The following is a 16,897-nucleotide window of genomic DNA, read 5'->3' on the forward strand; positions in this document are numbered from 1 at the left end:
CTTGAGGGCAAAGTGGGTTGTACCGCAGACTTTCAACCTGGTCTACACCGTTAATATTGCGAGAGTGATTATGAAGCTCATTTGGTGAAGCATGAAAAACGAAAAAAAACTTTAAAACGGAATTTAGTTCCAACTATTCCTTTAAAGCCAGTTCGCTTAAACCATCTCTTCTGGTAACCCCAACTTATGTAGTTTCACTTACCAACACATGGTGGACAGTGGTCAATACAACGTCGCTCAATACTAACGTGGTCAATCCTAAAACAAGATTCTCTTTAAAACTTAAAACCACTTGGTTCTGCCAATGTTGTATAAATTAAATGATGATTAGGTGAATGATTTATCGTTATTTGCTGGTTAGTTGGACACTTGCGATTGTCGGCCATATGGCTTGCCAAATTAGACATCCAATGCCTTGAGGATAACCCCGCCCTGATAAGCAGCATTGCTTGAAGAGCTGCTCAATAAAAGATTTATTCCTTTCTTGTTTAATCCCGTCTTGGTGCTGTAAACTTTGTTTACGCCTTTGTTATGTTTACAAGTCTTTATTTACAATATTATTTTGCTGATTGGTCGCTTCTTACGCTGCATGTAGCTATATACTTCTGTAAACAATTGACCTTATTGGTAAAATCGTATGTTTTTCAATGCGTTTTTGCATTATTGCTACATTATTTAAGCAAAATACATGCCGTAACAATGGAAAATAATGGTGTTTCTGTCGTACAATAGACCTTCTAATGCAAGATACGATTCTTTCTGTAAGTTCCGCTATTTTTACTTTGTCTAAACTCTAAACAATTCGCCGAGTCCCTACGTTTTAAAAGAATTCAATTGGACAACGCAAATTAATACCCTGCTCTTCGTGCTTCTCGAATTATTTTGCTTCCGTGCATGCGAGCAGTTATTATTTTCGAAGGCTGCTTGTTCACGGCTTATCTTCGAACATTCAGGCTGGTAATCGAGGCCCGAACTCCGCAGGCAGCAAGATACAAGATGCGGATTGTGATTACCACTCCCGGTTGACGTGGGAGACTCTTTGAAAATGCTGCCCTCTAATTTACAAAACCAGACGTCCTAATATAAATGCCTGCGACCTGTTACGCATATTGTTCTTTCTCTCCGCAGAGACAATTTTCCTTGTGTTTATTTGTAGTGGGCATGGCGGTATAAATAATATGCGTTCGATAAGGGGATAGCAAAACATACAAAGGTGTACAGTACGGTGCGAAATAACACTGTTCATAAATTACTTTAAATTGCGAAATAAACCACGGAACTAGAAAAAGTGGGCTCTTTTGGGCGATGCTTTTATTCGGCCACACGTACGCCTCAATTGCTAGAAAGGGAAATCCTGGGAAAATAGAGGTCCTTTTTATGGGAGAATTAGGAAATCCATGTCGAACAAGACTTATAAACATTGTGGGCGGACGGGCTTATCCGTTGTCGTGTTTCACTTGTGTCAAGGGATCGATGCGTACAATACGAGCGAACATGGTGGCCGTTGACTCTATGGGAGCGTTAATGGCGGCAATCTTGATTACTCAAGGGCATTAAGAATTTGGGGGGCGAGGTATGACGAAAAACCGTTGAACAAACCCGTGTTCGGTTGGGCGCTGCTAAAACATCGGTTCTCAAACGACGGCGTCGCCATTAAGTCGCTAGCGTTGATGACGTCACCGTTTGATGACGTCATATACGACGTGCTGGGAATTTGAAGAGAGGGTTGAAGGAATATGTCGTGGTTTAAATAAGCGCTGGTGGAAGACGGCTGTTTGTTGCTAGATTTGAGGTAGGATAATATAGCGTCGCTGGTACGCACTGGCTCTGGGTGTTGGTGCAGCATATGGTGTTGTTGGTCATAAGTTTGCATTATACTTGGCGGGTAGTTTTCGTGCTTTGCTTGCTTTCGAGGCAGAAGTTGCATCACAATGCCGTCGTCGGGTGAATGAACTCGCTTGCCGCGGTGGTGTGACGTCACAGAGGTAGCGCATTGTTGGTCAATTGTTCGATTATCGCGTTGTTTCGCGCTTACGTACGTCATAAGTGCTTTCGGCACATCAGCATTTGTCCTTTGTGACGTCATATTTGATTTTGTCCGCTTTGTCATTTCACACACTGCGCATGCGCAGTAAACAGGTGGTATCTCCCAATAACCGTCGCGGTTTCGTGGTTTCAAAATTCCGTTTCCAACAGAACGCTTTGGCATCGACTGAAGCGGGACATGCTGTTGGAATTCCAAATTCTTTTTCGCTTCCGTTTGAACGGGCGCCGAAACGTAAGGCGAACCATACGATGCAATCATTGTAAAAGGATCCCGACTTAAAATTGAAGTTTGTTCGTAAATCCTCCTCAGTTTTTCGGTGGCTTGTGAACAGTCTGACCAAGCCATGGCAGCAATAGTTGAGATTTGTTGATAATAATCCATCCCTGGTACTTGCTGTGTGTTTCCAAGAGGCTGGCTGTTTAACCAGGCTTGGTTGGGACCCATAACACTGTGCACGTGCTGTGTAGTAGCTCGCTGGTGGTTCTGATGTTCGTGCTGTAAGTTACGTCTGTGTTGGGTGACGCATCGTTTATCTCGAAAGGTCTTGATGTAGTTTTGGTATCTGCAGTCGCTAGGTGGCGCCACCATCAATAGGAAGGGACTGGCGTTAATGTCACGGGGCTTTGACTGTAGGAGTTGCAGTTTCTTCGATTTGGCGTGCGGTACTGTAAAAAATATAAGCTTATGACGCATGTATTACGTACCCAAACTATGGTAAAATAAAGCACCGACAAAGGCATATTTATATGGCAAACATTAATTAATCCGAACCCGCGTCCTGGTCGACACTTTTAGGGCCATTCTCAAAAAAATACGACATAGATTTTATCGCTTAAGATAAGACTGTGTTACGTCATAGCGTCAAAACAATAGCAGAGTCGATTTAATAAACTATGGCACCAGAAGCACGCTTCTAACGCTGCTCACGTGTTTACTGAACTTATTTGGTTACTTTAAATTAATGAGTCCACTAGTCTGACGCATCGACGTAATAATACTGCGCTACTTCCCCTTAATGATTATAACTGTCGCCTTACTCCATTTTCCAGTCGTCATTAACAAGTTATGTAGTTTCACTACGTGTCGGTACCGACTTAAGTGTCGCAAATTAGAATAGGATCTACGGATATTTCGTCTAAAAACATCGCTCAAGTAAAACGGTTGAAATAATTTTCAGCTTGTGTTCGTTAAAGCTCTAACTATCCGTGTAATTGCGGTTATGGGCAACTGCGGTCTAAATGACAAGTCTCTTGACGTGCCACGTTGTAGGACCTCACCCATACGGAAAAGAATTTCTACTTAAAATGTTGGGGTAATAGGCCAACTCGAAATCCCAACGCTAAGACTCCGGACGTGTCTTGTCGTAGGACTTAACCCATATAGAGTAGAACTTCATGCATGTGCTTTACTTATATGAGCCTATCCACATATAGGTGAATACAACAAATTTATTGTATAGGGCGTATGCTGGATGCTGTATATCTGATCCAAACTCCGAAGGTCCATTACCCTATTGCCATTAGACCAGCTGTCGCGTACCTAGCAGTTATACGCAGGACTTCCTACAATAAGAACCATATCCGCTTCCCAAATAGCATTTGAATCAAAGCTCATAGTTTTGGAGACATTAGGTCGAGATGTACCTCCTTTTGTAATATGGCACACTGAAGGACCACTTTAAACGCTTTATAATAAGTTCGTGCACGTGCTCGCCTGTAAGTTGGAAAGCATACGCTTTCTTACGAGTTTAAAATCACCTCACCGTCGCATTATACTCAAAATTATTTGGACTCGTTTATTTCTTATTTAATCCCCTCTCAGCGGCAACGGACGTGAATAAAACATTAGAAATAATGTCTGCCTAAAACACCCAGCCAAGTGCGAGTACTTCGACACGCGAGAATGTCATGGCGTTTTTCGGCAAAAACACTTAGCCCTGGCCTTGTCGTATTTCTCAAAATTTCGTTCTGCTTCACGATTATCGCCGATATAACTAATCCGGGTAAATATCGTTGTTTTGCAAACAGGGAGTATGAAGAAAAATGTTCGTTTATTCATGCGAGCTACTTCATTTCGCTATTTCATTTTAGTTTGGATTCTACTCTTTTCAGTTTTGCCATATTTATAGTTTCCGAATTTGTGCATTACTAGTATTACCAAATGTTTAGAATCAATTTAAGATTAGATTTTACGATCGAGTGTTTTACATCGCCTGTACAAATTGTACCTCTAGATTTTACCGTGAATCAATAAGTCTATTTTACACCCTAGTTAAAATATACGTGTTCAAGTACGCCCTGTAAAAGCTACATACGGTATATTTAGTAGCGTGCGGCACAGAAAGTCACAGGAACGAAATTATGCATACATTCTCAAGTCCCGTCGCGCCCACGAACTAAACTAAAGTTACCGCCTGATAACTAGCTTTGTTGCTGCCCTTAAATGTGTCTGAATGTGACACAGAGTAATATTGGACATACCAGTTGCTAAAAAAAGGAAACCTAGAGAATTTTAAACATAGCTCATAGCCAAAATGGCTTTAATTTCCTATACATGGGTTTTACCAAGTTAAAACTTACATCTAAAATGTCGGGATAGTTTAGCCAAAATGTACGTAACTTTGTCCTTTTGCAAGTAATGAATCATCCACACAGTTACATATATGTGATAAGTCGTAAGCGGGCACGAGGTGTATATAAAACAGTAAACTCGTGTATTAATAGCATTGTCCTACACGCGAGGCTAAACAAGTTTTCATATATTCATTTAACATTAAGCATACAAACCATTACCTTTTACATTGCGTCGTGGTACCAGTACAGTTATATGCGGGCGGCTCATAGCTCCGAGTACGAAGTCCCGCATTTGGTGAAGAGTGAGAGACGTGTCATTTTCCCACATAAACATTTCACTTTTATCTGTAGCGGTAGACATGCCTAACCTACTACCACAAACTACAGCAATTCTACGAATAAAGAGAATATGATTAGATTACCGTTTCGTGCGACGCGAAAATAAAAGCAGACAGAGTGACGTTGATGTTAGTTAGGAAAGAGCAATGGCACTCCTTGACCGTCTGTTTTGCCAACAGACTAATTAGGTTGCGTATCCTTTGCCCGCCGGTGATAAAAAATATACGATTTATACGAAAAAGAAAAATGCGCGAAAACTGTACGAAGTATAGAAATAAACACTATAAAATCTGCTTTTAAGAATAAACTGTCAAGTCGATTCTTGACTGTATATAACTTTGGCTATCTGTACACAGTCCAACACAGTACAAAAACAGGATTAATGGCTGTTGTGTTATAAACACATGATACCGATACTGGTAAACAAGGAACACCTATTGCCTATACGCCAACATTAACACATAAAAGTCATTTTCTCATTGATTTCTTCGCCACCTTGTAACTGCTTACTGTGTTGGAAATAAATATTCTGTTCTAATTGCTAAAATAAATTCGCAACGCTAGCTGGTTTAAATTACTCAACACAGTAATATACCTATTGCTTGTACTCCAAGATTACCCCTTTAGTCATATTCTCATTGAATAATTTACTTGATGAAGCTAACTGTATCGAAGGACATATGAGGTTATGTCTATTAGAAAAATACGCAAGGGTATCTGGTTTTAAAATCACTTCAACTGCGCTGCTATCATCGCATTTACGACAGCAGCGAACTGCTGATCGTTCAGTGACAAATAGATTACTGTAGGGCCTGCAACGGACATATTCGTAACAGCAGCTCTGGACATAGTCCGCGGCTCGCTGTCCTATTCTCAAATGAACGAAACTCAAGCCCTCCCATCCTGTGCCAGCTGCGAGACACGCCGTGTCTGGGGGCAATCGTAAACAGACCAGCAACAGCGGCAGCGTGACTCTGCCACCGATTCTCTTAAAAGCAGAGCCCTAATGAAGAGCCGGCTTTTTAGACAAAGCGCGAAGATAACTTTACTTTACCCCTCCATTCAGCTCTTAGAATAACGTTCCAACGCAGTGATATACGCGACAGACGAAAATACAATTCCAGAGTAATTAGAATTAAACGAATTTTCCTTTTCGATCGTAAAGTGATGGTTATCGAACGGTTGATTGTTACGCTCTCTGGAACGCACGCCGGCGCTCGATAACCAGACCAACAGTGACGTCACAATAAAATACATAGCGCTAGCAGTCAATTAGTAAACTGCAACAACGAAAGCTTTCGAGTTTTCAAAACACTTTTTAACGTCCTGCTTCATACCGCCGGGTTTATTTCCAGCGAAAAGGCACCTGTTTTGGACTCTTAATCGTCTGCCGTCTCGACGGGGGTCATGCGTTATCGAGTTACAATCTAACGCTTGAGACCTGGCAGTGCTTCGGTGCCCGACACTTTGCCGTGGCCTCGTAGCTTTAGGAAGCCTTATTAAGCAATCTTGCCACTTGCCAATAGTATGTATAGGTACAGGTCTCCGCACACTGTACAGCGTTCATTTTATGTTTACTCTATTCTCTATACTACTATATGGCATTATCTGTCCCACACAATTGCTATGGTTTAGTATTTAACCTTCATTTTGGAAGGCTATATAAAGACATTTTGCCATTTGGCAACAGTATATAGGTGCCGGTCCCTGTACAGTGTAGCCTACTGTGTCTAATTGACTTATACACACCATTCTAGAAAGACAATCGTTGCCCCACAGCGACAATTTACATTCTAAATACGTCATATTTTGCATCATACGAAGTTATTTGTCTTGAACAACCCTAATCCACACGCCTATAAACTTCCTACTCGCTACCACATTTCCAAGTTTTGTAGAGTTTACACACTACTGTTTTAAATAAACAGCTTCAGCGAACCATAGCTCATTTAACTGTTATATTTGACCGTACTACACCTAAATAAGTTGTACTATCTGTCATACCTTTATGTATAACATGTGCCAGCCGAGCCGTGCGATATATCAAATACCATTGGTTTATAATTATTGTATGAAAAATGCAGGTGCTGTAACGTTCATTAAGTAAATGTAGTTGCCTCATTAAACCACTAACTACTGACAACAGTAAACTATTTTATGCTCTTATTAAAAAGCTGTGATCCAGATATCGCACATGAATATCGTGCCTTAGTGGTCATATACATGTTTCATTTTACTGAGAATTTGTACGGTCATATCTTTAAGCCTACATAGCGGTGTACAACGTCCTATAAACTGACATTCTTCTTTGTAGCAGGCTGCACACTACTTTTAACGCATTTGTCACCGCGTAACGGAAGTAATGCTTTCTTTCTATGGACTGAGAACCCGACACCCCGATTCGACTTCAGTTGAAATATTAATAAGAGCAGACATCTATACAAAAGGAGTTAGTGCGGCCCTGTTAGTTACTTCCTCCGGCGCCACCAAGTTTCCTATCAACTCAGACCTATCACCGTTTCATCCTTCGACGACTGAGTGCTGAATACGAAAATTAAAACGCTCGACTTCCATTCTCACGCTGTGTAGCGATTCCAGATCGGCCGACATATTTAACCCGAATCAGCAGTCGAAGTCAGCGAGGCGCGCGATTCATTGTTGAGCGATTTTTTGTTCCCGTGCGAGCGTCGATCTCTCCCGACGGGGTTTCGCAATAAAAACTTGAAGACAGAGCGAGTGACCGGCACTGCGACCTCGCCTTAATAATAAGCTTCATCATCTCTGCTTTTATCTGGACTCGTCTTTCGTGTTTTAAGAGCGCGATCGTCAGACGTTTCGACGAAAATTATCGGCGACTGGACACTGGATCCGTTGGCCTTATGTGCCGAAATTACCGGCTACCAGTCACGTCGTGGTAGAGGAACAGTTATTAGCAACGGTCCGTTGTTTGCCCGGGTGTGGTGATAGCAGATTGTACCAAGCTACCAGCACCCCCAGGGAAGGCCGGACCGCAGTAAAACAAACCCGCTGTGTCTGTAAACAGAGTAGAATCGCGATGGGCCGTCTTTATGACGAAATAATCCGGATGTGCCTGCTTTTCCACCAAGAAAATCTCTACGTTATATATTTATTTAAATATTTTGTTATTGTCAGCAAATAGGTATATTTCTTAATCGTGTTTTTAACAATTAACTACGCCGTTTTGGGGTCGTGATAATTTGGTTATAAAACTTAAATTTTCTTAAACATCAAACATGGACCATTTTACCCCACGCATTCAACTAAACACTTGGAAACCCCTAACTAATGTTTGATGAAGACTCGTATTTTAATATAGAGCTGAGAAAACGCCTCTTCTGCCACTTTATACGTTATTCTCATTGCTCCCCTCTAAGATAATCCAGACTTCTAGGCGACCATCAAAAGTAACGGTGTATAAATGGCCAAACTTCTTCACCGGTCTTAAGCAGTGTATTAAGTTAGGTACCTCAACCCGATGACGCGTTCGATCATAAATTGCTCTTCAACGTAAATTTCGTTCAATACGAACTATGTCACGTGGAAAGGGATTAGACGGACCAATTTCCCTTAAATTGTTCTTAGCACGGCCGGCGCGACAGGGGGGAAATATAAACATTAATTTCGGAGCACCAGAATTTTCACATCGTTTCATACACGCTTAACCTAGTTCGCAATTAGCGTTCGTCGCAACCGTTATGGGAGTTGGTCCTTTTCGGTTTCATTAGACCGATAATCTTCCTTGCCAGGCTCGGTCGAAATTGCTCCGCTGATAAGTAGGCTTGAAACACTGGCTTAGGAATTCAATTTTCCTAACATTGTTGGACGAGTAACAGTGCAGGATTTTAATATGACGGGTTCTAGAACGGGCATGTTTGCGAAGGTAACTGAACCGCTCTGAATTACCCTCTAAAGGATATTCAATAATTTATAAAAAGGACGTTATCACCGAGGCCCTGGTAAAAATTCCCACCGAGTAGCTACCCTGAGGTCCCTACGTCACAATGACATTATCAAGATTACTATGACGTCACAGCGGCTCGTTAGCCAATTACAGTGCCGAGCATTCGACAATGCCAGGCGACAGTCGCCAAAGTACGAACAACAAAATTGCGACCATCCTGGCCGACACGTCTGTCAGAAGCAGCTTCACAGCAAACTCTGGTAATCGCGAAGGTGCTTGAATCGATAGAACAAAAGCCAGTCTGACAAAAGCACGCGAAATACGCCCACCGCCAAGGCTACAATAGATCTTCCATATCTACACTTAACTAATGGATCGCTGGTGCCTTCTGAACATCTGCTGGCCCAACCATGTAAGACGATTTCACAGTTTGCCTCGAAGAACGAGTGACCTCAAAACGCACGACTCATGATCGAAACGACATGCCATAAAATTAATTGAATATTGAATGCGAACTCGGTTATTCCTTCGTCTACCAATTAGCGAATCAATACCGTTCTTCCCCTTAACCAACTTAATGCTTCAAACGTATATGTTATAACGACTTCGCTGACTCAAAGGTTTAGACACTTTTAGAGGCCCTTCCATTAGCTGTCTTGCTATTACAGGCTTCTAAAACTACTTCGTCTCGTAAACCGGACGACGGTTAGTTACGCTGGGCATTACACGGCTCTCGCTCTGCTAGGATACATTTGAACCATACTATAGTTAAGAATGTGACCCGCCGGTGTAACTCTATTACGCCGGGCCTTGTAGTGCCGAATGACCTCATTTATAGCTTCAGAAGCGAAGGTTTAATTGGTACGACACGCAAGTGCACGGCCCTGCTTGTATTACATGCTGTAGCAATTTGGTAGCTCGCCAGATGTCCGTACAAGGACCGCTGACTTCCAACATGAACACACCGGTCGATTATTCGGACCGGATAGCACAGGCCTGCCTTTTATTTGCGGATCAGTCCAGACCAATGAGCCTGAATAAGCAACGCGCTGTAGCGAACAAAGACCTCTCTGCGGTGGAGACCTATTGCTGGTTCGACCAAGGCAGTCGATTTTGTGCGACCGCAAACTCAATTGTTCATCTTACGCTACAGTTTGTCAAAAAGCTTTCAAATGCTGATGTACATCTATATCCGACTGTATGACTATATACGCCTCGGTAGAATTGGTCGAATGGCAGAACTCACTGAACGTGTAAGCTGATAAGAGATCTTCTCTCGCCGAGGGCGGTAGAAAGCATGTATTTACCAGGACCAACGCGTGAAAATTCGCGGCGCATTAAATATCGCGACCTACCAGGCAACGAAGCGGCGACGAACAGCTGGTGCGTTACACAGCTCCATTCTGGGTGCCGGCGACCCGTTAAATTTTGAGCTGACCCCTCTGGTTTGCGAGGCAGGGGGTGTTTGAAGGCAAATAATAGCGCCTCCGCCAACGCGCTGTTTCGGCAACAGCGGCTTCTCCAGGCTCGCGGCAGGCTCGGACGAACTCGAGTTCGCAGTCAAGCGCTAAATTTAACGCGACAAAAAAACGACTTGAAATTTAGGGCCGAATCGAACCTCTGTCGACAGCGGCGTTATTATGTTGTCATAGAGAGTGGCCGCGAATGATCCAAGTCTGAATTGGGACAGGACACGAAAGCGAACAAGGGTGTAACAACCACTGCCCTTCCTTTTAAAGCGTCATCTTTTGGACGAAGCCAAGACCAAAGAATTTTATGACAAGGGCGACTATTGGAGGAATAGGCGTTTGATACAGAACACTGTATTCCAATCACGAGGCCGAATAGGTTACTACCAGCACCTTATGGCTCATTCGCGTTACCAGTATACAAAGCACAATAAGAATAAGGGATTAATTATTTTCGTGGTTACACGGCTACTGGGTCATTGTCATTCTATGTAAAGCGGCTTGGTATAAAAAAACGCAATTAGCCCAAATAGTTATTGCGCTCTGGTAGACGGGAAGTATGAAAGACGAAGCGACCAAGAAAGATTATATTAAGAGGATTAGAAACCCTTACTCGTGAAAGGAATCAATCTAAAAAAAAATCAAAACGCTTAAGTGCGGTTTTAAGTCACGGGACAAAAGGGGTGCATTTATAAAGGATTTTTGTATCTTTTTGCCCTGTTATATCTTGACAATTTAATTAGGAAAATCTTCAGGTTAGCACAATTAGGGGTACAAGTTATAAAATTTATTTGTTTTCCACAAATTGAAGACCAATTTACTGCTCGACAGCGCGCACAGGCTGCTTACACATAGTTGCTTTAGCTATTGCCACCTGGGTTTTTATAAACACGACTTTTTGTCCAGAAAGAATTAGAATATACCACGTAAATTTATATCAAACATATACATATATATATAGTACTGTGCGGTAAGATTGCTACCATTAGCTCATATTATAACCAATACTTTCTAATCGTAAATTTAAAAGTCGTGAGGATTCGGCATGTAGTTCTGTAACGTTTATTTGTTTACTTACAAATGGAAAGATTTTAAAAAATGTAGCATGCACCATCTTACCCCAATCGACTACACATTTATACGTTACAACTAGCATACGGAGCAATAGCTTCGTTATTTCTCAACTTCCAGCGTCTGTTATCGATTTGCATACGCGACGGGTGCTTGAATTTAATTAAAGCATGACTGCTATGCAAAATATGATGCATTCTGCAACAATATCTGTATATTATACCTCTAGTTTTAAGGTAAACATATTTACACATGTACATATGCTAACTTTTCTTCTTTTCTGGAAGCTATTTAACCTGGATTGTGGCAGAGAATTCTGCACCATCAACGGCTGGCTGTATATGTAATCAATAGGCTACAAGAGAGCATGTTTTAACATGCTGCGAACTATGGATCCAATTAGCCACAGTCGTTGCAAATTAGACTAAGACGAAATATGGGGGCAGATGGGACAGAATGGGGAAAGATGGGCACATTTTCCTTACAACTACCATAGACTGTTGTTAATCGTTTAAACCACGACCAGGATATCTAGATTTTATGTGCTAAAGGTGTCCCGTCTTCCTCCACCTTAATATGCACACGTTACCCATTTATTATTAAGTCAAAGACTGTGGGGTAAGATTAACCGTTACCACATATTATCCCATATTTCCTGATCGCCCTTTGTAACAATTAACAAGGCTTTTTTACAGTCGCGAGGATACGGTGATATAATTCTGTAAATAATCCTTTTTTTTCAATAAAGGAAATGATGATATTGAATAAAAACATGGGCTATCTTATACCCCAATCTATACAACGTATACATCTTCCACGATGGTTGGCCTGTCCTACAGTTCCTCATATATACTGTACTTGATTTCCACCGCCAACTTAGAAATCACTAACTAATGTTCAATAACAACCTGTGTTTTAATGTAGAATTGTAGAGCTATTAAGACACTTCGTCTGCTGCTTCTATACAGTATGTGTCTGCGGGTGGACTGTAGTTGCCATCTGGGATTCTATACCCCGCACTGCAGTGCGCCAGTCCTACTATGACGCAAGAATCGTCATGCTGCATGACGCATAATAAGAGGCGGTGCTAATTAAAGGAACGACGACCGAGAGAGCTTATAATTACGGTCCACGGTCCCAGCGATTTAAACCAGGGTAATACCGCTCTATAGGATCATGGTACTACCGCAATTACAATAGGACTAAAGAATCGATGAGTACGAGAATAAATTCTCTTTGTATTGGCGTTTTCCTATAGTCCATCATATATATAGCACCCTATATACGTGAGCGCTTTGTTAGTTTACTTTCTAATCTAATGTTCTGGTAATGCAACTTATTAAATGCAAAACGGCATTTCAAGACAGAAAACCCACTGTAGGTAAAATTATGGGTAAATGAACATGTGGGCAACCCGCCGCTTTTTGCAAGGTAAAATTAATAAATTGTTTTTGCGGAGCGGTGCATAATTAAGTCTAACTAAACCAATAAATACATCTTGTTCGGTTGCGACACAAGTTCTTGCTGTTTTTGTTTGTACACCAACGGCTTAAAAGAGAGATAGTCCGGCGCCGTGGTATAGTGGTTAGCACGGCTGCCTGTAACCCAGAGGTAATGGGTTCAAGGCTCGTCGCTGCTACCATTGTGGGCGTATGTGTCCTTGGGCAAGACACTTAACGGCAATTGCTCCAACCCAGTGGTCACTAATGGGTTGTCCAAATTATCAGCCATATATGAAAAAAATGAAAATAAAAATATAATCACCCACAAAGTAACATACATGGTCTCGTATAACCACGAGGTGTTAAACTCGTTAAAGTGAATGTGACACGGTCATCAATAAGTATAAACTATTTATACTGTAAGATATAAATTGTACGAATGTTTTGGCGAAAGAATTAGCCCGATCGGGTCACTCGTTTTCGAGATACGGATGTTTAAAGTTGTGTTTGAAGCGATGTGAACGAAAGCGACGAAAACCGTGTGTGACGCCATCGAGGGTCAAAGAGAGAAGCGAACACAGCGTAGTCAGTGCTTGTACAGGTTGCTGAGCCTGAGTTGAAGAGCCAACATGGTCAATTTAGAAAGTTTTTATAGTGCTGATTCAATTTCTGACCTAAATGAGGATGTGGAGGAAATACATGGTGAATGTGGATGAGCCTGAATATTCCGAAATGAGGCACCAATATTGTTGAAAATGCGAATGGCAAACTGCTTATGGTTAGTTTTTTAGTAAATCAAAACATATTTCATAAAATATTTTTTTATTAAGGTGCACACGTGACAATTGTATACCAATGCCCTCTTTTTTACAATTGTTATGTCGCTGTTAACTTGGAAGTGAGGCGACTGAATCAATTAATGGAAATCAGTTAGGTTATACTTGTATCACGAAGCACCCCCATGATTCCATGGCAAACCCTTGATTTTAGAGACAGCACACTTAGCTTACAAGCAAGATTATGGTAGTGCTGTGGACTCTATTTTAGCGCAACACAAGTTATTACGTTGTTCAGTATAGGTTAACCTGCCCAAAGTGTTCTTGTGCCTTTCCCATCATGTGTTGTTAACATGTTACATGACTAGATCCACATTTCCAAATGACACCTATACTGGGTTCAAACTGCCAATTTTGAATTTTATATTTTGTAAAAAAACAATACTTAATAAAAGATATACATAGAAAAACAATTTGTATGGGCTAAGATTGCAACTTCCTTGTCAGGTTCAAGGTAATAGAGGTTAAATGTGATGTCCAAGAAAGTTCTGATGAGCGAAAACCGTCATTATCCAGTACTAAACTTCTTTAGATGTACAGTTCTTGTATATGTATTCTGCAAATATTTGAAATTTGAATGTTTATGATAACAATTCAAACTACGAAGTCACAATCACACTATTTTTTTGTGCAGTCATTACTTTTCGCAATACGTCCTTCTTTGCTGCGTAAGAGATATTTTTATAGCATATAGTTTACTATCACTGCAGGCATGGCCGACTCAATACATATCAGACTCCAACAGTATCTCAGTAGTAGATCTAAACTTCTTCCCATACCAGTCGGGTATAAAATGTTTACTACATATACCACTGTTTTAAAGAGGTTTCTCGGCCCCTGGACTGCACAAACTTCACCAACTGCTTCGATATTGGGCTTTTCGGAAATTTAAGTATTTTCACATTATCATTGTAGCTATTTGAACACCTCCAACAACGCAACGGTTCGGCATCTTTAAAATAAGGCGCTTCTCACATGTAAACAAAGACTTTTCTCGCTACTCGTATCTAAACACAGTCTTTCTCACTCGCGTTTGACCCTCGATGACGTCACACTTCACTATAGCGAAAATCTCCTACCATTTTTCGAAACGGCTACTTATTTTGCAATGGAGTGACTCACTCAATGTGCACTTACCGCTAGACAGCGTAACAGATCAGATACTGTTGGAGTCTGATATACCTACAGCACAGATGAGAGAGGCCACTCATAAACTCGTTATACAGATGTGCGACTACATGCATTTCCATGGAAAAATTTCGTCACGCTTCGCTGGTCACATGTAGGATTTTTCGGTAAGGACCTCGCCAATTTGTATAACGCGAGTCGCGAGGTATAGGAGTAATGCGCTTCTGGAGATGTAAATAGTTTTATACGACCGCTTTGAAGATGAAAAACTTATTTTTATCATCAAAAATGGATACACCAGAGCTCATATAAGTAAGAAACTTATTATTGGTTACATTATATGCGCATTTCAGTCTTTTTAGGCGGTAGGAGGCATGTCCACTCGTAAACTTCAGGTTGCATCCATGAACCATGATGCAAACAGATGATTCTATAACGCAGGAAAAATGGCCTTGCAATATGGGGCCGAATTCTATAGATAAAATGTTGGTTTCGTAATTCACAAATCCGTGGCTATCATAATGCTATTCATCCGAATCTAGAGATTCCACTGTGATTAATTTCAGTATTTCACCATATTAATAAGGCTTACTTGGACAAAACAGCTTTAAAATTGGAATCCAGCAGAATGTTGAAAGTTTTTGTGTCATTTTGATTATGTGCTGTATCGTGTTTGTGCATAAATAAAGATATAAAGAGCAGAAAATACCTTAAAGTTATTGTTTCTACAATTAGAATCACAGATTTTACAGTTTAAATCTGATAAAATAATCCATCAGCTTAACATTTCAATTATTTATTTAGAATTAGTTATAATTAAATACAATTGGTAGTTATAATAAGCAGAAGGCAATTGTAACAGGAACAGTTAAGATAAAAAAGACAAGAAAGGGAGTGGTTTACTGCAGTGCTATAAATTTCTCAAAAAATAAAGTAGACAATAAAAATTCTTTAAGGCGCTGAAAGAAAAATTGAAGTATATCTTAAAAGGACGAGTAAATTTATATATATTCATGAATCAGGATATGTTGCAATGCTTTTGATTGAGAAAGTGGGTAATCTGTAGCTGGAGGAAAGATCTGGATTGTAAAACACCAGAGTACCTCAGCAACAACATTCGCTTTTGTGAATTGAAAATTGAATCATGTATATTTTCTGCGGGTACTCGTTGGCTAATACGAGCAGCGTACCCCACTTTATTTAGTGTTCCCAATCCCCTTCCACGCGCGAACCCATTCGACCACGATAGCGTTAATGTATTATTTCCATTGTTTTATGTAATGACAGCTTCAAGGCTTTTTTTTCTAGGAAACTGACTCCAGCACTTAAACTAACAGCACCATCTGCAAATAACAGTACAGATCTGAATGGTATAAGTTAATAGTCTATCACAAGTTGAAAACCACATACAGCGGAATTAACCATTTTCAAAGCATACAAGTAATATGTTATCGATAAATTGCATTTGTAGGTATAACTAAAACAAAAATCAAAAGCAAACTATGCATTCTGATCAAAGTGTTTAATTCCGGACAATTTTTTTTATACATTCATGAGGCTAACGTTTTTTAAATAGGGGCGTTAACGTTTTTTAAATTACTGTTATATTAAAGTTATTATTATAAAAAGTTATTATTACCTTATAAACATATTAAGAATATAACAAAAGTACAAAACATAAATACATCAGTATTAGGAAATTTTCTACTGATAACGACGTTCTATTCGGTCACCAAGTCACACAATAGCCTTAAATTAGTGCTTACTTCTTTCCTGAGCTCTGGTTTAACGATTTTTGGTGATAAAAAATAAGTTTTCCGTATTCAAATCGGTCGTATAAAACTATTTACATCTCCAGAAGCGCATTACTCCTATACCCTCGCGTTATACGAATTGGCGAGGTCCTTACCGAAAAATCCTCCATGTGACCAGCAAAGCGTGACGAAATTTTTCCATAGAAATGCATGTAGTCGCACATCTGTATAACGAGTTTATGAGTGGCCTCTCTCATCTGTGCCTACAGTAACGGGAAGAGGTAATGCATATAAAGCACTTTATAGAGTCAGTAAA

The 16,897-nt window shown here is 40.5% G+C and overlaps 1 protein-coding gene across 1 annotated transcript; it reads right to left on the reverse strand.

Moving 5' to 3' along the window:
• Positions 1–1,129: 1,129 nt before the first annotated feature.
• Positions 1,130–9,503, reverse strand: LOC149729513 (uncharacterized). Its single transcript, XM_089887410.1, has 2 exons — positions 4,840–9,503; positions 1,130–2,712 (listed from the first exon to the last, which is right to left on the reverse strand). The coding sequence occupies exons 1-2, from the start codon at positions 4,979–4,981 to the stop codon at positions 1,541–1,543; spliced, it is 1,314 nt and encodes a 437-aa protein (XP_089743536.1). The 5' UTR covers positions 4,982–9,503; the 3' UTR covers positions 1,130–1,540.
• Between the last annotated feature and the right edge of the window lie 7,394 nt (positions 9,504–16,897).

This window comes from Ciona robusta, chromosome 10 (assembly GCF_009617815.1).
Source record: "Ciona robusta chromosome 10, ASM961781v2".
In the NCBI taxonomy this organism is placed as follows: Eukaryota; Metazoa; Chordata; class Ascidiacea; order Phlebobranchia; family Cionidae; genus Ciona; species Ciona robusta.

Excerpts from the sequence above, each read along its gene's own strand:
- LOC149729513 (XM_089887410.1), bottom strand. The coding sequence starts at position 4,981 with ATGTCTACCGCTACAGATAAAAGTGAAATGTTTATGTGGGAAAATGAC. Across the intron at positions 2,713-4,839 it reads ACCACGACGCAATGTAAAAG|TACCGCACGCCAAATCGAAG; the intron begins GTAATGGTTTGT and ends TATTTTTTACAG.